We start from the raw sequence: 26372 nt of genomic DNA, 5'->3' as shown, positions 1-26372 counted from the left end.
ATGGCCGCTTGGAAGGAACTTGAGATGGTCCAGGTGAACCTACTCTTACCTTTATTTTTAGGCTGTCCTCACCATGAACCTTTCTATGTAGAGCCTGCAGCCCCTTTGGCATCACTGGAGAGCAACTGGTGGAGTTTGGGGCAGTTTGTATAAGCAAATGTTTTTGTCTGCTTTTGAGGAAGATGAATCTCCCCAAGCTCTGCTGCCCAGCTCTCCCATGATTATAAGGGGAGCACAGAGTGACTCGCTTGTGGGGAAACCTATGTTGAAGGTATCTAAAATTAGTTGAAGTGTTCCACCTCAGCATAAATGTTTACTATCTGGATTAATCTTCCAGACTCTCTTTACAGCTGAAGGAGAAAGGTCAGTATTTGGTTACAATTTATCTATTCTAGACATCTACCTACAAGATAAAGCAGTGCTTCTGAAGGAGCCCGTTTTCATCCCTTAGCCATAAAAGAAACCTAGACTATTATCTCAGGTATAGCCTAAATTACATAGATATCTGTGTGAACATGTCTTTCACAGGTAGTATGGATCTGTGTGAGCGGGTGTAGCTTGAGCAGGTAAGTCTAAAGTGTGCGCAGTTGCAGTACAGAGTTTAGTTGATATGCTAAATGATGGTGTGAAGCTGGTTCCTGGTCTGGTAATTAGTAACAAACTGTTGTGGCCATGAGACAATCTGCTTCACCTTAAGGCTGATCAATATTTTTATTCCAGCAGCCAGCCAGGCTGTAGCCTTGAACTTGTCAGTATTTTACCAAATATCACTGATGATGAGACCTGATGCTGCTTTGGGGAGAGTGGGCTTACAGTCTTTGCTAGAAAGCAACTTCAGAGCACACCTTTATGTAAAAATGAAGTGCAGTTCTGTCTCTTACCATGTATTCTAGTGACCTATCTCTGTGTGACCCAGGATGCAATCCCTTTATTCTGAGCAGTTTTTCCTGTTAAGTCAGATATTGCATGAGGGAGGATATCATAACGCAATAGACCACTTTCTTCCTGCTTCTTCAAGCTTTCTTAATTAACATTTCTCTTGTTTAGCTTGCTTTCCTACTTGTAGACTTTAAGGTGCTTTCCTCTGTTGTACATATCATGAAGAATATGAACTATGCAAGCTGCTCTCAGAGTGGATGATATGCAGCTTGCCACGAGTTAGGTATTGGGTCCACACCATATCTGGGCAACGCTGCCAGGGCTGACCAGCCAGGCTTCCCTGGGTCTTTGTGCTTTACAGATTTAGGAGGGACCTTCAGTATCCTGTTATACATAGGGCAAGGTTTGCTGTGTTTCATGTTGTCCACCTGGGAGGCCGGCTGGACAAGGCTGTGCTTGTGAAGGGCACATTAGGCAAATGTGTGCCTTAACCCAGTAACTGTATTAATTGCAGCAGTGATCAAGTCTGTCTCCCCAGTGGGAAGAACATATGAACTCCATGGGAATAGTTTATTTTGATGTGATCTCCAGACTAGCTGGGGCCTTGCTTGCCCCTTGTTACACAGCTGTTTGCAGGATGGTAAGTAACTGTGTTTGACCTGGAAAACCAAGGGGCCTGTGACCCAACATGTTACCCTTAGAGCAGAGTGTTGGGCTGTGGCACTGTAGTGCTGTATTACTACTCTGAGCAGGCCAGTGGCAGTGGGAGGCTGTTGAAGGTTGAGAAAGGACATAATTCTTGGCAAAATCAAGATTTAGTAATTTACAGACTTGCAGGAGCCCATATGTGCTGTCGGCGAAGCTCATGTCTGCAAAATTGATGTCCTCAAGCTGCAGGGACTGGTTTCATAGCCAACTTAGTGAGAACAGAGGCTGTAGCTCTAGTACAGTGTTATCAGTGTGATGTGGGCTCATCTCACTTTATTCATCACTCCCCTAGACTGACTGATTTGAGAAGGAGGAGGTGCTGGTACTGGGGGAAACGGCAAGTGTCTCAGTTTTCTGTATGAAGAAAATAAGATACTCAACACTGACTAATACATCTGCCTCGCTGTGCTTGTCATGAGACTGGATTTCTCAGCACAAGATGCTTACTTGCAAGCAGACTTGGGAAATGAATTAACAGCTCTTAATGGCCTGTTTGTCCCCCGGAGAATGGACCAGAGCACCCCTGACTTGGTTCACACTTACTGTGGTCAACAGGAGCTGCACAGAGTCATGGTCTCCTCTTCTGTGCTCTGCAGTGGGTACCAGGCCATGGCAGAGCCTGGCAGCAGCAGGTTAATGCATGCAGCTTGGCAGTAAGTGCTCTCCTGGTCTTGGTGTTTCTGAGACTACTCTGCACTACTCTTCCTGCAAACTTTGCTTTGCTTTTTATCTTCAGAGAAGATTAATAAGTCAGATCCTATGAGCTGTGTTTATTGCCAGACGAGGAGAGAGTGAGAACCATTCCACCCCATAAAGCATTAACGATAAATTCTCCAGTATAAAATTGACAGAAATTACAAACTGGGGAAGGTAGGAGCGTAAGTGCAGTCTCAGGCGTGCTTCTCCCTGCAGTGCCTGCACAGCCCAGCCATACCGTTGGGGCCCCGCAGAAGTCTGTGGGTCTGTGTCAGCACGGTACAGATCTTGAAATTACTGATGGAAAAACAAGGACTTAATTTTTTCAGAAGCAGTGCTCTTCACTGGAAATAAGATGCTTTCATTATGCAGAGAAGTTGCAGGAGATGTTTGTGACTGCGTGTCTATATATAATTCATAAGAAGGTACCAGCAGATGGCACCCGAGCCTGATGGGCTCCCAGCAGTGGGAGTCTGTGGTGCTCCTGTGCCCAGCATTTTAAATAAAACTCTTGCAAAGCCCAGTCTGATGATTTATCTCTTAGTTCACCATCCCCAGAAGAAAACCTGTCTTGCTGTCCTGGAAACACTTTTGGATTGGATTGGGGTTTTTTTTGTGTGTGTTTGGTTTTGGGTTTTTTTTGTATTGTGTTTTTTTAAAATTAAATACATGTTGACAAGCCAGTTCAAGAATTTTGAACACTGTGATAGAAGGAAGATGCACTGTTAATCCCTTTCTGGCCTCTGAACATGTAACAAAATAGTGTATTCTCTTCATGCTGGCAAACAAGTAACCATCATGGAAACACTCAGACACTGCTTTTGAGGTATGTGTTCCTCCCAGATTTCCTCTACCCACACTCACAGTGGTTTTTCAGCCTAAGGTCTGCATACATGGTGTAGACTGAACTCCCACCGGGGTGCTCCTGCATGCATGTCTCCTCCTGCTCCCCTTCTCCTGTGTTTGTATTCTGCATACTCTCCCATTCTCATCCATCAGGGCTGCTAGCATTTCTTGGTGCTGCAGATTGCTTACAGTGATGGTTTATCTGCTTTGAAGATCTTTCCCTCCCCTTCTTGTAACAAACTGGCTCTTGGCCATACACTTCTGTTCTTGGCTGTGTGGGACTTTTGTCCTCTTCTGGTTCTCCTGCTGCTTTAATCCCTCCTTTAGTGTGGGCTTGTGAATGGATGCAGTCTGAAATGTTAATTCCTGGCAAATATCTGTCAGGGATATTTGCCCCGGGGGGTGGGGGGCGGATTTCTTTTCCTCTGAGACAGTCTAGCAGAAAATTTTATAAGAATTCCTATTCCCATTATTTTGCTAAAGACTTATAGAATCAGAGAATCATTTAGGTTGGAAAAGACCTTTAAGATCATGAAGTTCAACCATTAACCTAACACTGCCAAATCCACCACTAAACCATAGAATCATAGAATCATTTAGGTTGGAAAAGACCTTCCAGATTGAGTCCAACCATCAAACATGCCCATTAAACCATGTCCTGAAGTACCCTGTCTACCATTCCCCAAGCACCACATCTACATGTCTTTTAAATACCTCCAGGGATGATGATTCAACCACTTCCCTGGGCAGCCTCTTCCAGTGCTTGACAACCCTTTTACTTAAAAACATATTTTTTTTGCAAAATGCAGGTGGTGTAGGTTCAGCACCCTCCGTTACAGCTATTATCTTATGTTTCATGTATTTTATGACAGACATAATGTACATCTTTCCATCTGAGATATGGTCCGTGCAAAACTGTGTTCATTACAAATGTTAGACTGTGGAGATTGCTGTTGAAATGTGATCAGGGCTGGTAATTTAGGAAGTTTCCAAGAAAAGTTGATATTGATAGCAAAGTAGATGGAGGGAATGTTTAATAAGGTTATGAAGGTGTACTGGAAAGAGGATTAAACTTGGATTTCAGGTTTTCAGGGAAAACCTAGCAGTTGTCGTCAGTGTTGCCCTGAGAGGGGAACCTCAGCATCTTGTAAAGCTTATGAGTCCTTCCTGGAGGCCCTTGCTACAAGCTGGTACTGGACTGCGCAAGCTCCTGGCTGGCACTGCCTTGCAGCTTCTGTTCTTGTGAAGTAAGAGCAGGATGTTAAAAGGAACTGTTGGAGCAGAAGGACTGGGGTTTACAGAAAAGGTTAAGGATGTTGTTTCATAAGGCTGTGGCAAGTCAGTGGTCAGGCTCAATGTGGGACCCAAAAGGAGCCATTTCCAAACAAAAAGAAAATAATCCTAATAATTGTTTTTGGAAGAACTTTGCTGAAAATATGCCAAAGAATTAAAAGGATGTAATACAACTATTTTGATAAATAAATATGTAAGTAGTGTAATTCTGTGAACTTAACCAGGGTGATGGATCTCAGCACTGAAATTCATTTAGGATTTTCCAGATGTTAAGAAACACCAGGTAACAAGTGCATAATCCTTCTCAGCCTTCATGTACTGAGTTGGGAGGGTCTCACTGCACTTGCCAGGTGGACACTTGAGTGTGGAGATGAGTTAGGTGCTGGAGAAACACTTCTCCAAGTCACAGCAATTTCACGTAGTCTCTTTTGTGTGCTGCAGTGTTACAGTGGACAAGCGAGCATACTCAGCAACCTGTTTCTGGCAAATTAGACTTAACTTTCAGCCTGCTTTTATGTTCTGTTGTTCGTTTTAGCCGTACAGGTAAAAAAACCCCATTAATTCCTTCTACACCTCTTGGCTATACCCATTTCCTTCATCTCTTCCTTCCGTAATATCTTTTTAGTCTAAATTTGGTTCATGACCTTCCCTTAACATTAATGCTCTTGTACCCTTTACAGACTGCTGTATAGATTTTTGTCCTTTAGGATCCTCTGTATATGTTTTCTATGTATTCTTTACATAAGGACAGTCCTTTAAGCTGTGCTTGTATAGCACCTCCTATGATAAAGTTTTGAGGTCCTGGTGCTGCTCATGTTCTATGACAGGAATTCAGTGAGCCTTTGCTTGTACTAGGGAGAGTGTTTGGAAAGCTTCAGGCTCCTGAGATCTTTTGTTTGGAAACAGGCTGGGAAATGTATAGCAGTGCTATAGATCTACTGCTTGGTGAAGTCAAATGGAGCATAGCTAGGTGTAGGTTTGGAGGAAGCCAGGAAGGTAAGGTCATCTCTTGGGAGAGGTGGGTAGGTGAAAGGAACGTGTGCTGACAAACCAAAAACTAACCTGGTCTGCTTTTTCCCTCTTGCTCTCTTCAGATCTTCCCCCTCCAGCAACAAGAGAGAGGCCCCCAGGGTGTAAGACAGTGTTTGTTGGAGGACTGCCGGAAAACGGAACCGAGCAGATCATTATGGAAGTATTTGAACAGTGTGGGGAAGTCATAGCTATTCGAAAGAGTAAGAAGAATTTCTGTCATATCCGCTTTGCTGAGGAGTTCATGGTGGACAAGGCGCTTTATCTTTCCGGTAGGTTTATTTCTGTCTCAGATGGCAGCTTAAAATTCTGGGACAGAGATGCAATGGCTTTTTTATAGTTATAATGATAGGCTTTGTTGCCATTGCAAGATTTTTCTAATGTTGTGTCAGTTTGCCTCTTCTGCTGCTGCTACTGCATTTCTGCTTAAATACATGATAGCAGCTCCTGATAGTAAAGATAGCAATGCTTTGTTACTTTGGGTACTGCAAACCTCTACAAAATATTGGGATGAGGTACAATCAGAGTCTATCCTCATCTTACCTGGACAAATGTCCAGCCAATTCTGTAGATAATGCTTAAGGGTTCTACAAAAATTTGCAGTTGCTCTCAATTGCTTGTTAATTGGATGGTGTGCTTGACTTTCATCAATACTTTTTTCACTATTAGTCATTAGAGCTGAAACACCTGAGCCAAGGGAGCCCCTGTTCTGCATCCGTAGGGTTTTAAGAAGTTTATTTCATGGAGGACAGAGAACTCAGAGTTCGTGTTCACAGACTGTTGTGTGGCTGGCAGAAGTGTGCGTTTCCAGTCAAGCTGGCATTTGCTGTGCTGGTTACATCTGCCCTGAGCAGTCTAGGCTCTCCACCTGACTCTCTACCATTCTAGAAAAATACAGTAATACTTTTTATTTCCATGCTAAAATCCCTTCCAAATTCATTCTTTCATAGAGTCATAGAATAATTTAGGTTGGAAAAGACCTTCAGGATCGAGTCCAACCATCATCCATGCCCACTAAACCATGTTCTGGAGTACCCTGTCTACTCGCTTTTTGAATACCTCCAGGGATGGTGACTCAACCACTTCCCTGGGCAGCCTATCAGCACATTAACAAACCAGTGTACTGCCTCCAAAGTCCATACTCTCTCCAGAGAGATGAGATTGTCAAGATAAGTGAGGGAAATGTTCTTTGCTGTTTAAAATAATGGAAACTTTTCTGTAGTCTGTTTTGACTGATTGTAAGCATTGTGTCTCATTCTGGAGACTGTTGAATTGAGTTAGACTTGCAATGCCCCATTAGTAAGAGCTGTATCTCTTTGCGGTTACCCCTTCTTCATAGCCAATACAGCCTCTTTAGCTGCAGACATTCTCTGCTTATAGTTCCTTCTGCCCAAAGCCACAGTCATGTGCACAGTCATCAGTGTCCTCCACACGCAAGCATTTCTGGCTTTGTTCTTTGTACAAAGTCTCTCTGTAGTTCAGATTTTCTTCCATACATCCCACGCGTGCTTTTCTTAATCACATAGGAGAGCCTTCTAGCATGTTTGATGTGAAACTCCAGAAAAGGAGTCCTGCAAACTGTGTTGGTGAGAAGAGTTCCCACACAGTGGATGTGCACGATTGCTGTCCTTATTCCCGCTCCCACCAGATGATGGGGCTGTTCCAAAGATTACTGCTATCTGTCTGCTGTCCTCTTTGCTGTGCCTCACCTCTCATTCCCCCCTTCCCGTCCCCAAATTCTGGAGTTTTTGGCAGTGCGGAAGAATCCAAGGCAGTTCTGCCTTCCCCATGTGAACAGCTGGGCTTAGTCTCACAGCCCGAGAGGTTATGTGCAATTAAACAGTTCCTATTTGAGACCCGGTACCTGCCAGTGTTTAAGAGGAGGAACAGCCTGTGTAAGATCTTGCCTAGCATGTGTAAAACACAGGCAGATAGCAGCAAACCCCCTAACAATGTTTCCTTTTCCAGCATCACTCTCTGTGCACTAAACTCTTCTGTTCAGGGGCTTTCTGGCTCTGTAGGAATGAGAGACTGGTGGGTGGTTGGAGCCTAGAGTAAGTCACCTGTCTGCCCACTGTTGTCATCACTGCCAGGCTATCGGATCAGACTGGGCTCCAGCACTGACAAGAAGGATACTGGACGCCTGCATGTGGATTTTGCTCAGGCTCGGGATGATCTGTATGAGTGGGAATGTAAGCAGCGGATGCTGGCAAGAGAGGAGCGCCATCGCAGGAGGCTGGAAGAGGAGCGCTTCCGCCCGCCCTCCCCACCTCCCGTCGTCCATTACTCTGACCATGAGTGCAGTGTTGTTGCTGAGAAACTGAAAGGTAAGTGGTTCTGTGGGCCACAGCCACCCTTCTGTGCAAATGCTGGGACAGAGATTTGTATTCTGCTGTGGTCGTGTTGCTGAACTGAAATGATGGTGCCAGGTAGACCTTGCAGAGCCCGTTCCAACTGAGGCCTCAGCCTGCACACAGCAGCAACCTTAGCCATGTCTTTTTCAGAATTGTTTGTCTTTTCATAAAAATAAACCCATACTTGAGTACAACAGTTTGGAAGAAACTGTTTTTGTTCATGTTAAAAGGACTAGTGTAAGTCTTAAGACCTTCTTTGAAGCCTAAGACCCATGTGTGGCCTGATTATTTTGGAGCTGGAGGATATTTTCTCTCATGAAAGAGTACCTCTGAATAAGTATATGAAGTTTTCCAGTAGGTTTCTAGCAGTTGGTCATCTTGTTGCTCCTCAACAGATGTTTTGCTCTATCAGCTTGATGTTAGACTTGCCTTCCTTTGTATAGCCTTGTATTCAGGTAATACCATGCTTTCAAGAATTGTGATTAGCCGCCTGAAGTAAGTTGACCTTTGAAAAATCGCAGTTCAGCAGTGCCAGGGAAAGAATCTAAAAGCTGTGCAGGTGACCTTGTACTTCTGTGATGTAAAGGTGTCCTTTCTTGCTGCAGATGACACAAAGTTCTTGGAAGCCATTCAGACCTTGCTGACCTGGATAGAGCGTGGAGAAGTGAACAGGAGGACTGCCAACAACTTCTACTCCATGATCCAGTCAGCCAACAGCCACATTCGCAGACTAGTGAACGAGAAAGCGGCTCATGAGAAAGAGATGGAAGAAGCTAAAGAGAAATTCAAACTTGCTCTCTCAGGGATTCTGGTTCAGTGTGAGTAGTGTTTCCGTGTTGAATGTTGGTTGTCTGTTGTAGGGAAGATGCTTAATTTCTAGAGTCTGGAGAGGCCACACTAAAAGCGCTCCAGGAAAAGAAGTGGCAATTGCTTCTGTGCAGCTACAGTTAATTTATAAGCATATATCATTAACTTGGCAAAAGTTTCTTGTGGTACATTTTACTGGAGCAAGAGTCCATGTCTGGGGGGAGGAAAGAATGAATTCTTAATTTTTTTCCTCTTTTAATTGTAGTCTATTAGTAGTTCTGTCATCTTTTCAACTCCACTTCTGTGCACAGACAAGGTAAGTTCCTGGTAATCTGGTGCCTCAGCGAAGTGTACAGGATTTATTCACCAAAGGTAGGATGCAGCAGAGTGTTCCTAACACTCTGTTCTCAGTCACAACTGAAAACCTGTTTCAGAACAGCATTTCAAACCTGCGTCTTTCAAATCCCAGTCCTTTATTAAACCGTTAAATCAAGGAAGAGGCATGGGCTATATTAGTTCCAAGATGTGATTTATAAGAGTTCCTCAAACCATTCATTGCCTCTTACACATCCTTTCTTTAGTAAGTCTGAATGGTTCTTTTTTTTTTTTTTTTTTTTTAAGGGTACCTTTCAGAGTACTTTCTCTACAGTTGTAGTAAGCCTTCTTGAGCCCCTTGGCTAGGTTGTGAACATTCTTTACTTATAATTTTGGCTTTTACTTGTTTGACCCTGCATTTAAAAAAAAAAAAAAAAAAAAAAATCCCGTTCATGGTAAAAAATATGGGCACACACTCCAGAGGGAAATACAGTAAGCACTGCAGAGTAAGTAGTAATAGTAGTATGCAACTCCGCTCTATAAAACACCCACTGATATCGCAGCCACTCTTAGGTTAATCTAAGTAGCAGAATGCTGATTTTTTTTTTGTAAGAATTAAACCTACTACAACATCACAGGCATTAAAAAAAAAAAAAAAAATCAGGAGATGTGCTTTCTGCTGTTGGGTGAGCTCTCATCCAAGGAGAGGCACTTTGCATTTCCAAAAACTTCTGCAAATTTTGTAGAGAAATAGAAGGAATAAATCTCCAGAACAAAAAAAGTTGATGGCTGATGCCAGAATCCTTTTTCTGTAGTACGCATGGGCGGGATGCAGTTGTGCTCAGGCTGTGGCACTGTTCTTTGGGACTGTACCCACTGGGCAGAAGAACATCCAAAATGCCAGCTTTCACAATTGTACTTCATCATCCCATTTTAGAGAGCGAGCGCTACCTGTGTGTACTTGTTATATGCAGTGTTGCGCAGCATATTTGAGTATTTTTCAGCTCAACGTGTGCCTTCCTTTTTTCCAGTTGAGAGCAGATGCTGTTTTCCCAGTTGATCATTACTCTGTGAGCATTTGACACTGGCCTGGTGAAGTCCATGCTTTCCTTTCCAGGCACAGAGTCCCCTTCCTGAGCATAGCTTCAGCACAGTACAGTGTTGTAAGAAAAGGTTAGCCAAACCACCTGCCTGATTCCACTTTTTTACTCCTTTACTCCTCTTGTTCGCCCTCTCTGGATGATATTCTGGCCTGATTTGACTGCTGATTTGATACTACAGTCGAGCAGATAGTGGCCGTGTACCATTCTGCCTCCAAACAAAAGGCTTGGGACCATTTCACGAAAGCTCAGCGTAAGAACATCAGCGTGTGGTGCAAACAAGCAGAGGTTGGTAATTTTTTATTGTGTTAGATCCTCCAGCACAGTGTCTTTCTTGTCAGGATATTGATATTAAGTTTGCACAATGCTCGCATGGATAACTCCTTAATTCACAGTGTAAGATGGGAATTACTCAGTCGTCTCTTGTGTTACAGGTAACAAATTTTCTCTTGGTATTTGTGTTACTAGTAGCAATACATTGAGATCTGTATGCTGATTGAAGTTGTGCACAATAATAATAATAATAATTATTAATCTGTTTTCTGCTGGTTTTAATGTTAAGGCAAGAGGGATTTCTAGAGAGATGTTAAAAAAAAAATACAAACCCTAAGCATCATCAGAGGTCTGTTTTATCGCATTTTTGACAGACTTGAGAGGTGGAAATAATTGTGTTCTGGAAAACTTGAGGGAGGATGTTCTCATATTTATGTATTTATTCCATACAGTGGCATTGCTAGCGAAATACAGGATTTAAAGACGGTGACAAGGATGGGGTTGATGGAGGAAGACATGTCACTCAAACTGCTCTTCCTGCAAGAGGAGGAATAGTTCTTAGTCCCTTATCTGATCTTATCAAATCCTACTGGAATCAGACACAATGTCAGAAAAAATAAAGCTAAAGTAAAGAAGGGCTGTCTCTTGGGAAAGTGATGGTTTTGGGACATGTTTGTCCTGGAGTCTGTGATGAAACACATGCTGCCTTCTGTCACCTGCAGACACTACAAGTGTTCCTATGACAGATGTGTAAACAGCCAAGAGGGTGTTGTCTGCATGCACTGCTGATTAGTCAGGTTTGGGTGACAAATCCTACTCTGCCTGATAGCTTTGGATTTTCATTTTTCATTGTTTTGGTTCCCTTGCTTGTAAAGTAAAGGTTGCTGACTGCAACTGAACCTCATTGTGTGGCTTTCCAGAGCCCTGTGCAGCCAGTAATGAATGTACCCTCTTAAGATGGGGAAAGGGGAGGCACCAACTGAAGAAGTGTTTGCCTAATGCTGCCCAGTAATTCTCTGGAAGACCATTTTTTTGGCTGCCAGTTGTGGATTGCACTCAGTACTTACAGCATGCAACTATCCTGCAGAAGCATGCCTGTGTCTGTGTAGATTAGGTAGAGTTGAAAGTCTGGAGGTACTTCATGACACCCACCCAGGTGAAGGTGGCAGGTAAAAAACAAGTGTGTTCTGAAATGCTTGTTTATCTCTAGGAAAAGGGACTCTAATATGCAAGCTGTAGAGTAGCAAATAAAGAGCAAGGTTAGCTTTCAACCACAGCATCTTGTTCAGTTACTCTTTCAGTATGATGCTGAAATCCTGTTCAGCTACTCCTCAGATCTCTCTTCTGCAATATTCAGGTGTCTGTCTCAAAAGTAGAGCCCCAAGCCAGACAGCACATATATTCTACCCAAATCCTTGCAGCGTGCCAGGCCATCAGGCAAGTACACTGATTTCTGTTCGGGGTTTGAAGGCTAGGTTATACTAAAGTTGCCTGTGCAACACATCAGTGCCATGTGGGGTATTCTGACACATCTGGAAGTAATGAATTCAGTCATCACTTCTTTCCTGACAATGCTCAGAACAGGGAAGAAGTGGCATGCAAATATTTTAAAATACTCCATTTCCAATACATTGGTATTGGAAAATGACAATGTTAAATGAGTTTAGTGATTTCATTAGGTAGCTACAACTCTGCAAGAACACCAAGCTCACAAAACATCACTTGTGAGAGCTCCAGAGGTGTTTTGTAAGTTGTCACCATTTCCTCATGCAGTGCTAGGCACCATGTCCCAGACCCACATGGATCTTCCTAGTCTTGTCCCAGTGTGAAACAAAACAGGTTTGCTTAAACCACCTCTGAAAACATTAGTCTGGGTTGTTAGTCTCAACTGTGTTAAAATTCCATCTTTTTTTAACTGAGCCTGTAATAATGAGTGTCTAAAAAGAAACCTGTTACTCTCTGAGGGGTGTTAGTTTCTGTGAAAGACATGGGATTGTCTCAGCCAGGGCATGGAAATGAAAGAAGCACATCACTATGTACTTTCATATAGGAGGGATCTTAGAGGGTTGCTTTTGGTGAAACAGTAATTAATCTAGCACTCTTGGGTGTTAGTGCAAAATGTTTGTGATGTACATGATCCTTATTTTCTAGTGTATGTCAACGTTGATCTTTAATGAAATGGTGACACGTTGATATGTGTAACATTAACCAACAGAAAAAAGTGCATCAAGTGGCTGATTAAGCCTCTCTCCATAGATCTCATCTGCAAAGGCATAAATGACAGATTTGAGATAAGAATGTGATTTATAGACAGGAGAAATTGCTTTTCTGGAAGGAATTTGTACGTGTATTATTCTTGTTTCTGTAGAGAAAGAGATCGCATATAAAAGCTATATGGGCTTTGCTTTCTTAACCTTCATGATATAGTAATAAAGAACATTGAACTTTGTCTGCAAAGCAGTAACATGGTAAAGTTTTCTGTTTGGTTCTCCTAGGTTATTTCTGTTAAGAACTTCTATACGGCTTCTTACAAGATTTGTCTTCCAGACTGCTTATGCATAGAACCACAAAATTACAGAACAGTTTGGGTTGGAAGAGACCTTCAAACACCATCTAGTCCAACCTTCCTGCCATGGGCAGGATCATCTTTCACTAGATGAGCTTGTGCAAAGCCCCATCGAACCTGACCTTGAACACTTCCAGGGACGGGGCATCCACAGCTTCTCTGGGCAACCTGGTCCAGTGTCCCACCACCCTCATCGTGAAACATTTCTTTATATCTAACCTAAACCTACCCTCTTTTAGTTTAAAGCAGTTGCCCCTTGTCCTGTCACTTCCTGTGGTTCTGTGTTTTTCTCAGGTATTGAGTTCTTTGTTACAAACTTGGAAAACAAGTCTATCCCAACAAAGCCAGAAGTTGTCTTTCACCTTTAAGATTATTTAACATCAAAAGTAAATCTAGGCAAAGTTGGTGGGCTGGTGATCCGTGATCACCACTAGGTTGGGTATATGCAGGCCACCTTCCCATATAGCTGCGACCTGACAAAAATCTGTAGAGTCGGATAATACCCAGCCAGTGGCCTTCTGGTAAAAAGCAGATGATCGATCCTCCACAATGTTGGAATACTCTAAATGTCTGTTTTTCTGGGAAGTTGCCAACTGTGATCTCCTCATGAGACTGCACTTCTGGGACTTTCGTTCCAAATCCTACTGAGTCAAACCTTTCACAGTAGCTAAAGGAGGAGCTAATGTTTTGTTTTATACCTGATAAGCCAGGTGGAGACTCTGATTCAGATTATGCCTCTACATTGAGCCCTAGTGCTCCTGTTCTTTCCTGCTTACTGAGATTGCTTACTATGACTGGGGTGGGAGCACTCTCTCCATTTGGAGCTGTCTTTTTATTCCAAGGTAAGTTCTCCCAGTGGGAAGAGGCTGTGAGACCACTGGTGAGGCCTCTTCAAGGAGTACCTGCTGCTGGGCTCAGCCTGCTGGTCTCCCGCAGTTTAGGGTCTTCTCTTAAAGGAAGGTGGACCCACAAGACACATCTTGGTACAGCTTTTGGCAGAATTTAGTCCTGTGGATCACCGCATCGGAGGAAAGCCTGGCAGGCAGCTCAGGGAATGGGTGTGTTTTGGGGAGTCATTAGGCTAGGCCAGGGTTTTATTTTTGTCAATGGTGACTTAAGGTGGTTTTCCCAGGCAGTGCCAGCAAGTCCTGTAGCTGCAGGCAGCTCTTTAAGAAGCCATGGAAGCTTGAGACCTGGTGAATGACCATGCTATGGTAGCTACCAGCCAGCATATTCCTTTGCTTAGGAAGGGTCTCACTCCAGTATTTGGCTTCTCTGATGCTCTTTCCTCTCCCATCCAGGGCTTCCCCTTGGGTGCAGCCAGGGCACTGGTGAACCACGGCACCGCCTGCTGTGCAGCCCAGCCAAGCCTGGCCCCGCTGTGTGCTGTGCTCTGTGCAGCCTTCTCCAGCTTCGAGGCCACTTTAGGCTTTCAGCTGTTGAGCAGAGTCAGTTAAAGATGATGGGAAGATTTTCCTCTGATCTTCAACCCCGCTGCCCTTTTATGGGTGGTCTCTGGGGCAGGCAGCAGTTGCTTTGGAAGTGTAGCCAGCACTGCCCATCGTGCTCTGATCTGCCTTGTCTTGCCCTTTCCCTGTTTGGGAAAGCATGGTCGTTTCCCCTGTTGGCTGGTCTTGGTGGACGTGTGCTCAGTGCTGGCAAGCAGAGTTTTTGAAAGTTTCAGGCCATTAGAGTAAAATCTGCAAAGAGCTGGACATTAATTTTGTTTCATAAGCAAATCTTCTCTATTTTCTCCTATGGCTGTTTCTGGGGCATGTAATCCAAGTGAAGTTGTGGTAAATTGACACTGGGTAGGGACACTTGGCCGCCTGTGCTAGCGTCTAGTAAGTATTGACATCTCCATCTCCTTGAATAACTGCCTGTTGTTTTCTGGATGTTGCTTGTCCTGCTCTGCAGAGGGGATGGAGAGGCTGAGCTAGGTGTTTCCTTGCCTTGTGAATGGGCTGATGTGTGTCTGTGCAGAGCTCGCCCTCTGCCCAGTGTGAGCTGGCTGGAGCAGAGGATGGAGTAGGGGATCTTGTCTGGAGGAGCAGGTGGGGTTGGCCAGCTCTGCCTGGACAAGGTGAATGGAGCAGAAAGGACACACACAAGCAGGAGCTAGGGTGGCTCGGGGACCAGCGTAGGAGGTAGCATCTCTGTTCCTTTCTGATCCCTAATGTGGACCAAGGTTGTGGCAGAGAGCAGAGAGGATCCTGACAGCTGGAGGGAGAGTCACTGTGGTGCAGGCTGAGCGCTGGTGGTTGGCACAGGGGGAGAGAAGTTTCAAAGTGCACCAGCATTGATAAGGGTCAGGAGGTGGCTGGGCAGTCTCTGGCCTCTATCTGTGTACTTGCAATTCCCACTTCTAACTGGCATGACCTCTGTCTCAGGTAGGTTTTGTTTGTAGCCGTGCAGCTGCATGGAGGAGGCATGGAACAGGGAGGAATGGAGTGGGCAGCATGGAGCAAGAGAGGTGCATGGTGGGCACCATCTAGGCCAGTGCTTGGGAGGTGGAGGATATGTTGTATGGCAGGAGAAAGAAATGCCAGGGAGATGTGTCAGCTAGCAGCTGGGCTACGTGTGTCAGGAGGGGACATCAGTGGTGGAGGTGCTGTCACAGGTGAATTATTAAGAGAAGTCATTGTTGTGGGGTTAACTAAAGGGGTTTTATTGATGATTAAATGATGATCAAATGATAATTAATCAATGACTGAATGATAATTAAATGGTAATCAAAGGGTGATTAAGCAATAATTGAATGGTAATTAAATGGTGATTTAACAGTGGTCAAACACTACTAGTTACTACACTTCTAGCAGTTAAGCTATAGCTGGAGATACATATATATATATAAAAATGTTGAGAGCATATATTATACTTTTAGGTGTAATGTGAAATGCTGCTTACCTCATTACAGATATCAGATGCTGGGTAAAGGGTCTCTCAGCCTTGAGGGGTAACCTTGAGAGGTGTCCCTGCTCAAGGGAGATCACCGCCATGCAGTCTGCTGCCATACAGGAGAGCTCAGTGGGCTCAGGAGGGCTACAGATATTTGTAGTGTCAAGTGATGGACTCGTATTCAAACTCCCCTTTGGAGTATGTGCAGGTGTGCAGCTGTAGTGGTTTTAGTTTTGTCTAGTCCCAGCTCAGGCTGGTGCTGTTAGCTCCCGAGAAGATATGGGCTAGCCCAATTTGTCACAGTTTGCAAAGCAGGGCTGACTTCAGGGATACTTGTTGGTGATGGCTGAACAAAAGCACTGCTCACTCAGAGTGGAGGCATCTGTCACAAGCGCTGGGCAGGAGAGCATGGGGTAGGAGCCCAGCAGGGAAGAGGCAGCGCAGAATGGCATCAGGGAAGGGTAAGAGTGGTACAGCCTTTGGGTGTGCAGGCCACAGGGCAGCACTGACAGAAGTTTGTGGCAGCAGGGAGTTACTGATCTAGATGTGTGCTGTGGGCAAGAAGACATGAGGTAGTGATCTGGTGGAGGTTATGAGGTTGGGCAGTGCTGAGTGTAGGAGAGACGTGTGGACGTCAAGCAGGGCAGATGAGGGGAGAGGGTTCATCGATAAACTACACTGTGGGCAAGGCTAGGTGCCTGCCCTGGGGCAAAGAGTAGAAGGGAGATGAAAGAGTCAGTAATACCAGTAGCATTGACAGATTGACTTATGCTAGATATTGTCCTTATATAATAGTCTGTGCCAGATTTTTTTATAATTTCCCCTTTTTTTTGTACCATGGAGTTGCATTTTGCAGACTTAGATTTCAGCATCTTTTTATCCAACCAATCTGTTCCTTGTAATCTGTATTTAAGAAAACCCTCTATTTTCTGAACCTTAGGAAATTCGTAACATTCATAATGATGAACTAATGGGTATACGAAGAGAGGAAGAAATGGAAATGTCTGATGAAGAAATAGAAGATCCATCAGAGATGAAAGAAACAGAAGAATCAGGTAACATCACTTATTACAGCTCATAAAGTACTTGTCCCTTCAGTGGGTTTCTTTCAGGAGCCTCATTCTGACTGTTTTGTACCCCAAAATTGTCACAAGCAGAACAAAATCAACTGCAGTTATCTGGAGGTGTTTTTCTTTTGATGCCTAGTTCCGTAGCCAGTGTTTGTCACTCCTCCCTGCGATGGTCAGGGTAACCTAAAGCTGTGTCTGAACCGCAGTCCCTAGTGAGATGTGTGGGGTTCACGGTGGAGCTGTAAGCACCCTGCCATGTGTGCAGGTAATGGCGGTGTGCGGCAGAGGTCATCTGCACAGCAGAGCACCGTGCTTTTGCAGCTACACCGCTGTCGACCTGAGCTGTCCCATTTCAGTATGCCAGTGATGTCTGCTCAGCACTGGAAACACACTTACACAGGAGCAGATCCCCATCCCAAGGTGCTGGGTTTCAGTGGTACTCTGAGCAGCAGCCAGGCCAACAGCAGCGCTTGGAGAGGGAGCAGCAAGGGAGTGCAGTGGTAGATGCGGCTGTCATCTTAGCACAGAGCTGTGCAGTCAGCTGAGTACTCCTGTATTGTACAGCTTGAAATGCCCTTGGCTGGGACTAACACGGGAACTGCACTGTCCAAATACCCCTTCTCCCTTTGTCTGCAGGAAATGAAAGATGAATAGTCCAGAAATGTGCTGAAGGACTTTCCTGGATATTGAGGTTACAAAGTCAAACATTCAGTCTAGGAAATGCCATCATGAAGGTTGTGTGGGAAATCTTATGTTCAGGTGCTGTAACAACAACGTAGCAAATCTCAATGCCAACTGGTTATACAAGAGGAGAAACAAAAGTGGAGCCATACGGATTTATAACTTCCTTTTGAAACATGTAGCTGTGCGGAGTGGGGTCCAACACATATTCACTGGCTGGGAGAATGAGTGGGGGCAAATAGATAAAACCCACCCAAAACTCACACTCTTCCCATGCAGCATGTCTTGTCTGTCTTCCCTGTCTTCCGAGTACAGCGTGTGAGTCCCAGGCAAATGTACCTCCACGTGATCTGGCCGTTGGCTGAAGGACCAGAGGTTAAATAGCAAGGCCATGGGATGTCAGGCTATGCCCTTCACATCATGGGCATGTTTTGAAACCTGCTGAAGCTGTCTTTGCAGCCATAATGTTATACAATCCCATTCCTGAATTTATCAAGCCCTATGTGGACGCCAGACTGATAACGGTATTTCATCCCATGACTTGATGGAGATGTTCTTCTAGCTGAAGGTGCCAGTGGAGCCTGTCCCAGGGTCTTTCAGCTTTGCTGGTTAGGAAACCTGCTTCCTTGCCAGCATGGTCATTTCACCCCTAAATGTTCTTTTGCTTCTTTTTTTATTCTTCCAACTTAAATACTGCATTCACTACTGAGAGGTGCTATTTGTCCAGAGGAGCTTGTTTTCTAAAGAGACATCACAAATAGTGATTGGAAGAAATTTGTTTTGGTACTCTGGATTTGTAACTAGGTGCTGGGGGAGAGCATCCAGGGACTTGCCCCCAGTTCTTTGACTTTTGATCTCTGCCTGCCTTGTTCTCCAGCACTGGTGTCACAGGTGGAAGCCCTGAAAGAAGAAAATGACAGTCTGCGCTGGCAGCTGGACGCCTACCGGAATGAGGTGGAACTGCTAAAGCAGGAGCAAGGCAAAGCAAGCAGGGATGAAGACACAACCAAGGAGCAGCAGATGAAGCTTCTCCAGCAGGCTCTGCAGGGGATGCAGAAGGTGGGCCTAGACTCTTCTATAGCTATGGCCTTACTACAAAGGCAGAGGGGCTGGGATGTGGAGCAGAAACACAAGCAAAGGCATTTTGTTTTTCAGTGGGATCGAAACTGGAAAATGGGAGCAACTTTCTGTCATTTCCAGTGTTGCCAAAAAAACCCCAGACGACCAAACATTCAAAATGGTGATGGCTTATGCACTGATAAGTCACATGGAAACAATCCATAGCTTATGGATTCTTTGTATGCTCTTTGCTTGACCACACTGTGACTTTTGAGGTATCGAGTGTGTGCTTACCTGCTCTGTAACCATGTGAGATCCTGGTTACCAGCATAAGCAAGAAAGTGGGAAATTCCAAGCTTGCTTTGGCACCTTTTCTGAACTTTACTGGGCTTTCATTCTCACAGAAATGTGGAGAGCATGCCATGTTCTTTGGGATTTCCCTGGGCTGAATATTAAGTGGTTTGGGTCCTTGTAAACCTTAACAGTAGCCCTTGGGATATTAAGCCAGACTGATAACCAAACATATAGAGCATATAGTAGTTCAGGTAAGTACTTTGTTAAAATAAGAACCTGCAGCAATGCTGTGAAGGCTGTGGTCATTTGCTGGATGAACCTGACAGATTAGCTTACAGCACTGGTGTTTGTGACGTTGGAGCTGGCAGGTAAAGCCTTCTGTAGTCAACATCAGCTTTCAGTGCAGGAGGAAATGACAGGCATTGCAGGACATAACAGATTTCCCGTTTCACAGGTGTCAGGCAGGTCAAGTTTCTCTTTACACCGCTACCAGTATGAACGGTGCTGGGAGAATACTCTGGAGGAGCTGCCTTGATGAAAAAAAGATGCTGTTTGTTTGTAACTATTAAAGAATAGGATTATGAATCTTTTTTTTTCTTTTTTTTGTCTTCTAGTTGAGGAAGAAAAATATTAAACAACTGATTTGGGGTGTTTTAAGCATGGAAGAAAGCATTCACTGAAATATATATATATATTTATGTATCCTGGTTTGACTTAGGAAAGCTGCTAGGCTAGTGCCTAGTCATTAAGGTTTTCTCCCTCTGGTGACTTGATCTTGCCCATTTCTGGGAGGCCCAGTGCTTTTAGCAGTTTGCTGAGCACTGTTTTCTTGTGGCTCTAATAGGAGATCAATCGCACTTTTCCTCTGTCCCCTGTGTTGGTTTGTTGTACTCATCTGCTTTCCTTATGGACACATTCAAGAGTACAAATTTGCTCTGAAAGCAGACTCTTACGTCCACAACCACAACTTGGTTCTCCTTGATAGACACCAGGTTGAGCTTGAGAATTTCATTCTGCTCACCTCTGAGATGTGGGTTGTGATTCACTACCCAACCTTTCTCCTGAGCTTTGCTAGTCAGGGGAGTCCACAGCTTGTCGTGGTATTTGTTGCAAGCACCCGGCACCGCTGGGCTGATGCCCAGGGTGTGGAGCAGTCATCGCATTTTTCTGCAGTGTGGAATTGTGCAAATAATAGTGCAAATCTAGTAGCTGTTTCAGAGTATTTTCTTAAATTGCAAGACAGCTCTGTTAACGTGGGGCTAGAGATCTAGGAAGACTAAAATGGCTTCCCCAGGTCACTTGTTTCTGTGCTGCTCTTTCCCATGTGATGACTGTTTGTACAGGCATAGTGTAAACCAGACTGGTGGAGAGGAAGACTTAGCTTTAACATGGGTCACACCCACAGTCTAGTGCACATGCTTTATTTTAGGGACAGTGAAGGCTTGTTGATGATGGAATTACTACCCCATGTTTACAAAGGCATGGGTTTTTTGTATGCTAATAGGCAAAGACATTTCTAAGGTATGTTGTAGAAAAGATTTCTTCTTGTTGTATGTTTAACCTTTTAATTGTTCTGAATATGATCTGTCTGGTCTTCATGGAAAAGCCCTTACTCATTTTATATTCTTTAAATAGTAGGAGGTGAAAGGCAGGTTAAGAACTGAGTTTATCTTTTCTCTTCCAGCATCTTTTGAAAGTACAAGATGAATACAAAAAGAGAGAAGCTGAGTTAGAAAAAGTGAGAGAAGACAAACTAAAAATAGAAACATTATTAGAAAACCTGAAGGAGCAGGTATGTGCCATCCCAGTGCTTCCTTATTCTCAGTAGTAAATGCAGTCCTTGGATTTCATGGTCCATTGTGAGCACGTTGACTGCTGTCCTTCTACACTCTTGTAGAAGATGCCTAGCCCTGGCTTAGGAGCAGTTGTCTCTGGAAAGCTACTAAAAATGACCTGCCAAATTGGAGGATGTACATCAATAATGAAGTTGCTGATTGCTTCATGTACCAGTGAGACAATCTACATAAGCAACTGTATAAATAAAAGATTAACTTTCATTTTATAGTGTACAGCGGTATTGCAGCTGAAATGTCTTTTTCTAAAACCTGAGCTTTAAAAGATAAGTAAAAAAGGTCTCGGTTATCAAACACTGATTTTTAGATTTGCATTTCAGGGACGTGTTTTGATCTGACCTCCATAAAACACTATTGAATTGAAAGTTTTTGTCAGTGTTATAATATTCTGGATTTATTCTAAACAAATACGTACTGTTTCTTGTCAGGTGTGGTCCACTCTGTCTTTCGATTGCGGACCCATGCACGAATCTATACTTGCTTGGTCCTCTCCTCTATAGCACAGACATAATTATACAGGGTAGACAAGAAACATTACGCAGCACTTCTCAGTGAGGACCATAGAGCCAAATCCTAGGTCTTGTCTCAGATTTGCAATCTTTAGCCCCACCTTTTTGTGCCACAAGCTAGGGAAGATAATAAATGTCTTTCTAGAAACTAAAAATGGCTTTGTATCCCAGTAATCTTCAGTGCAGGAACTTCAGTGCCTGGTATCAAAGAACAGAAATAACAGACTATCATCAGTAATCTTTCCTTTTCTTTGCCTATATATAGCAAAGCATGGCGGATGAAGAGGACAAGGAGAGAGATGCAACTGATTGTCAAGGGAATGTAAGTCTAAGAGTTTCTCTTCTGCTACTTTAGTCAGAATATCTTATTGAGGGAAGTAAAGACACCTCATTGTAAAATGAGCAATTTTTTTAGTTTGGTTTGTTGTGAAGTGTATAAGCATGGTACATATAGACTGTCTTTATGTACAAATTAATATCATCAAGTTATCCATTGCTAGCAGCTTCTGGCTGGAAGAACAGTAGGTATTTGCAACACTGTGGTGTAGAAATGGGTTTTGGTGTGCAAGATAATTTGTTGCACTGTTATTTCAACTAGCCTTCAAAAATATCAGTTGGATCTCCAAGAGAAAGCAGGCAGTGCATTTCCAGTATAACACTACTGGCTGAACTGCAGTCCCTGTGTCAGCCTGAAGCTAGCTCCGTTTCCACTGTGCAGACCTTTACTTTCTCCTGCAGAGGCAAATTATAGCCTGCTTAGGCCAGGACTGCTCATTTTCAGCTGTGTGTAGTTGAGAATTGCATATGCGTAAAAAGCTAAGCAAACGCAAGGGATCGTTTAATTCTATCTTTGTTATTGGCCCAAGTCCAGTCCATTTCATTAGTGACTGGAGGCTGTTTCCAATTATAGCTGTCTGTAGCTCTCAGACCACTGGAATTCCACATAAAACTTAGGAATAAAAGGAAGTCCTGCTTTTAGTGCACCCACAAAGTCTTTGCATCACTGGCAGTCGTGTGTTTATTTGGGGCATAATAAATTAGGCAAAAATTCTGTTTTAATTCAGTATCACAAACTCAAGTCAAGGACAATCTGATCCTAAACATTTTGCAGCCATTAGGCACTTTATTAATAATATTGCCTCAGTTTAAGCATCTGAAAAATAAACATTTGTAGCTGAATTAGTCACTGCAAGGCTTTCTTTCTAGACTGTTTTTTCTTTTATTATTTAAGATAAGGCCCTTCTAGAGCAGACGTCATACCAGTGAACAGGACTGATAAAGTGTGTGTTGTGGCATCTTGCTTAACTTCATGGGCTTTTAATCTTAATTTGATAATTCAGACAAAGCAGCATGAACATAGCCGTGCTTTGTTGAAAGTATTTTGCAAAATAAACAGATACAGCAATGTGATGAATGCAATGACTCACAGAAACAGGAAAACAGAAATGCAGACTCTGTCAAGCCTGACCAGCTGCTGCTTGATGTGTAAGAGTGCCTGCTGTGCTGCTGGTGTGTGGAACGGGCCCTGTGGTTTTTTTTGCAGGAGAGCAGTACATCCAGAGTTTGTGCATGCAGCCAGGAGAAGGAATGTCCAGTTGAGAAGACATTGAGCAATAGTCCTGTGAAATCTGAACGAGAAGTTCTATTAGTTGGTAAGTTCTTTTGATGGGCTTGATGATGATGCCGGAGACCTGAAGTGAGTGGCATTTACTTCAAGGTGGCCTCACAGCTCCCACTGGCCATGTCTTGTTCCTTTGGTTATGCCAATGGAGGTGGGAGTCCTGGAAGGAAGGAAGGAAAGCCTCAAGCTTTGGTGGGGTCAAGGTTTCACCTTGTGCATCAGTCATGTGGAAATCTTGTGCTGTGCATCTTTCAATTAAAACCACACACACGTAAAGTGGGCTTGTGTGTAGTGACAGTCCAGGTCAGCACGTACTGGAGTGCAAGCTGGTCTTCTGGGAGGCAGCACTGAAGGTAGTAAGTTACAGAGGGAGGGTCTGTCTTCATTCAGTTAGAGCCTAATCAACCTTACAGGATCCTAAGCAGTGTTGCAGGCTCTAAGACTTTAATCAGCTTGAACATTGCAGCACCTCACAGTGTGGATGACATTTGTGGACCCACACAGCAGTAAGGCGCACCGTTAGGTTGGGTATGGTGTGCCATGGACCCCGAGCAGATAAGCTCCTTTAGCTTTAGAAGCTGTAGCCAGAGAAGAAGGAAGGGTGGCAAAAGGCAGCAGGGAGAGAAGGCTGGGCTCAATGGGATGAGAAATGTTGTCAGCGTTTTCAACTGATGTTCACAAAGGGATTGGCGACCTCTGATGTACAGCACAGGTGTATCTGCTACCTGTTTTATTTCCTTTCCCCTTGCCTATTCCTAGTAATACTGAAAAATAACCTAACATGGCATGCTATGACTTTACAGCCCAAAGCACTGGGTAGTTGGGGATTTTCTGGAGCATTGAAAAAGGAGTAACAGAAGTCCTTGTCTTGATGGAACAAGGCATTTTCTTTACCTCATTGTCACTCAGCCAAGTTCTCCTTAGCCATCCCTCTACATCTGATTTGAGAATAACAATAAATCATTTATTGTTATTCAGATGGATCTGTTTGTGCCAGATTGTGGGCTGGTTTCTGCATTGAGAGGGAAAGGACTTCGGGGAAAACCAAAGGCACAGCCTTTTTCTGCAGATGATGATTGGAAACGAAAGTCAGTCTTTTTGATATACAGTCCTGGCCATGAGCTGGAAAGGAGCCTCTTCATGACAGGGTGCAAACTTGGGTTGCTCTATTTAACTGAGTGCTGCAAAAGCCACTGCTGCTCTCCCCATTTGCCTTCTGTCTTTTCCTGCTCCTTGACCTTTGAAGGTACAGCTGGAGGAGAGCTCTGCTTTCCCTCTCCTTGGTCCTTGCATCCCCACATGTATGATAATCTCAGTGTGGTTCATCACTGGGCACATTACCTGTACTCGGCAAGGAGTGAGAGTGGTGAGGTCTGTTTTAAGTGCTAACCAGCTGCATTGGTTAGCTGTTGTTTCCTTTGTAGTCTGAGACAAAGCTTACTGTACTTAAAACCAAAAATGCCCCATTAGATCCCTCTGTGCTGTGCCAGTAGTAACAGAGAGCTGGTGTTCTCAGCTGGCTCTTGTCTCATGAGAATGTCTGTGGTGTTCCTTTCCCCAGGAATAATTTCAACGTTTCTTCATGTCCACCCATTTGGAGCAAGCATAGAGTACATCTGTTCCTACCTGCAGCGTCTGGACAGCAAAGTAGGTGTACCACCACTTCAAGTTCCCTGAGCCAGCCTGGGCGGTATGTTTGTGCCCCAAGTGTGTTCAGTCTGTGTGGCTGGTAAAGAGCTTCACTCCCTCCCTAGGAATGGTGGGGGGACAGTAAGAACTGGTGTGTATTAACTGGAATAATTTGCTGGAATTGGACAAGGGAAGGGGTGGACTTTCTTAGAATCACAGAATGGTTTGGGTTGGGAGGGACCTTTAAAGGTCACCTAGTCCACCCCTGTGCTGTGGGCAGGGACCTCTTTCACTAGGTCAGGTTGCTCAAAGCAACCCGGCTTCTAGCTTAGCCCTTGTACAGCATAACGTTAACAAAAATACAGAGTTGAAGATGATGTTCTTACTGTAGATGTTCATGTGTAATCCTGCTCGTAATTCAAGAAAACCCTTTGATGGTAGCTGTATTTTGCAGCAGTGAATTCTGTCTTTAAAATCTCCATCTAAAATGTGTTTTTGTTTATTCTGTTTAAGTTTGCTGCCTTTGTTTCCCTTATCCTTGTGACCTCTAAGGAAAAGAGCAAACAACCCGCCTTTTGCATACTGTTTATTATCTTGTAACATCTGCCATGCCACTGTTTGTATATATTCTCTCTAAAGTGAATAGTCATATTGGTTTTGTGTCTCTGTTTTTCCATATTTCTGATTTTGTAGCCCTTCACTGAGCCTTTTCTGTCTCTGTTTTGATATTGTCAGTGAAGTCATTTTTAGGAGGGTGCTGTGCAAGGGCCTTGTACTACTAAAGCATAAACACTGAATCACAGTCCCTGCTTACAGGGGTCTGTGCTCAGTGGAGGGATCAAATCCTGGGTGCAGGGGACAAAAACGGCAATAACAAGAGCAGTGCTCATGCATTTTCCTTAGTACAACAAGAAGCTGCCATTTCCTGCAGTATTTCTGTGTGTTGCTGGCTTCAGACACCTTTTCAGAGTAAACGGGGAGGGATCTTTGCAAAGGCTTTTGAAGGTTCAAGGAAATTACATCTTGCTCTTCTACTGTACCGTTGTCTTCCTTAAAGTGCCCCAGGAACAGGAGACTTACCAGCATGGGAATCATCTCTTGTGATTGGAACTTCCTCAGCTGCTTTTGTTTATAACTTACTGTTAAATTTTCCCCATTCTAAGAAAGCACATGTCACAGGCCTGTGTTTCCCAGGCTCACTCCAGCCCTTTAAAGACATATCTAATAATTTATCTTCTCATTCTAGTTCTGAATTTGTCTATGAGGTGAACAACTGCCTTTATTTTTCTTTGGAGCTCCTAAAGAAATGCTATCATATCGTTCATCTGAATTCTGGCACTTCCTCTTTTGAATCTACAGTGTAGAAAAAGGGCTACTGGAAGTTTCTGCAATAAGCTTAGCAGAAAAGCCCTGTGAAAAGTGCATCCTTTAACCTCTGCAATGACATTGCTGTTTTTTATTGTTTGCTGACACTCAGGTAAACACATTAACCTGCTGACTTGCACAGGTCTTTTGTGCCTGGTCTCTTGAAAGGAGGTATTACCATTTGTTCTTCAGGTTAGGTCTTTTGTCTCCCTCTTGGTTAATGCAGGAGCTAGGTATTAGTTGGGTATTAGCTTTTAACGTCTAGCAGATCTTTAGGCTTGAGGTGGGGTAGGAGTGGGGGGGAGCACTTGAGAGCAGAATCTGCTTTCTTGAAGCTGCTGACAGGAAAGGAAGAGGAATATCTTTCCCCTGTTCCCTGCCTATCAGTCTCACCAAGAAGGCCAGCAGGTCAGCAGAGTGCAGAAATTAAGATCGAGGGTGGTTTGAAGCCACGAAACAGTCCTTACAGGAATTCCCCCCCCCCCCCCCCCCCATTCTGGTGCTTCCGCCGCCTTGCCGCGGGGGGC

At 44.0% G+C, this 26372-nt stretch overlaps 1 protein-coding gene across 3 annotated transcripts in view; it reads left to right on the top strand.

The window, feature by feature from the left end:
* Positions 1–26372, top strand: part of ENOX2 (ecto-NOX disulfide-thiol exchanger 2) — a 54811-nt gene that overhangs the window by 25169 nt on the left and 3270 nt on the right. For all 3 annotated transcript variants that reach the window (XM_010569118.1, XM_010569120.1, XM_010569119.1), the window contains 10 exons: positions 5517–5723; positions 7545–7778; positions 8411–8623; positions 10209–10315; positions 16705–16819; positions 18393–18574; positions 20553–20660; positions 21496–21552; positions 22774–22882; positions 24413–24498. In XM_010569118.1, the coding sequence (XP_010567420.1) occupies positions 5517–5723; positions 7545–7778; positions 8411–8623; positions 10209–10315; positions 16705–16819; positions 18393–18574; positions 20553–20660; positions 21496–21552; positions 22774–22882; positions 24413–24498 (1418 nt within the window). The remainder of the gene's footprint in view (positions 1–5516; positions 5724–7544; positions 7779–8410; positions 8624–10208; positions 10316–16704; positions 16820–18392; positions 18575–20552; positions 20661–21495; positions 21553–22773; positions 22883–24412; positions 24499–26372) is intronic.

Source organism: Haliaeetus leucocephalus, unplaced genomic scaffold (genome assembly GCF_000737465.1).
Source record: "Haliaeetus leucocephalus isolate CR32 unplaced genomic scaffold, Haliaeetus_leucocephalus-4.0 Scaffold262, whole genome shotgun sequence".
In the NCBI taxonomy this organism is placed as follows: Eukaryota; Metazoa; Chordata; class Aves; order Accipitriformes; family Accipitridae; genus Haliaeetus; species Haliaeetus leucocephalus.
Note: the sequence above shows the minus strand (reverse complement) of the source record. Positions and strands in the feature narration are given on the sequence as shown.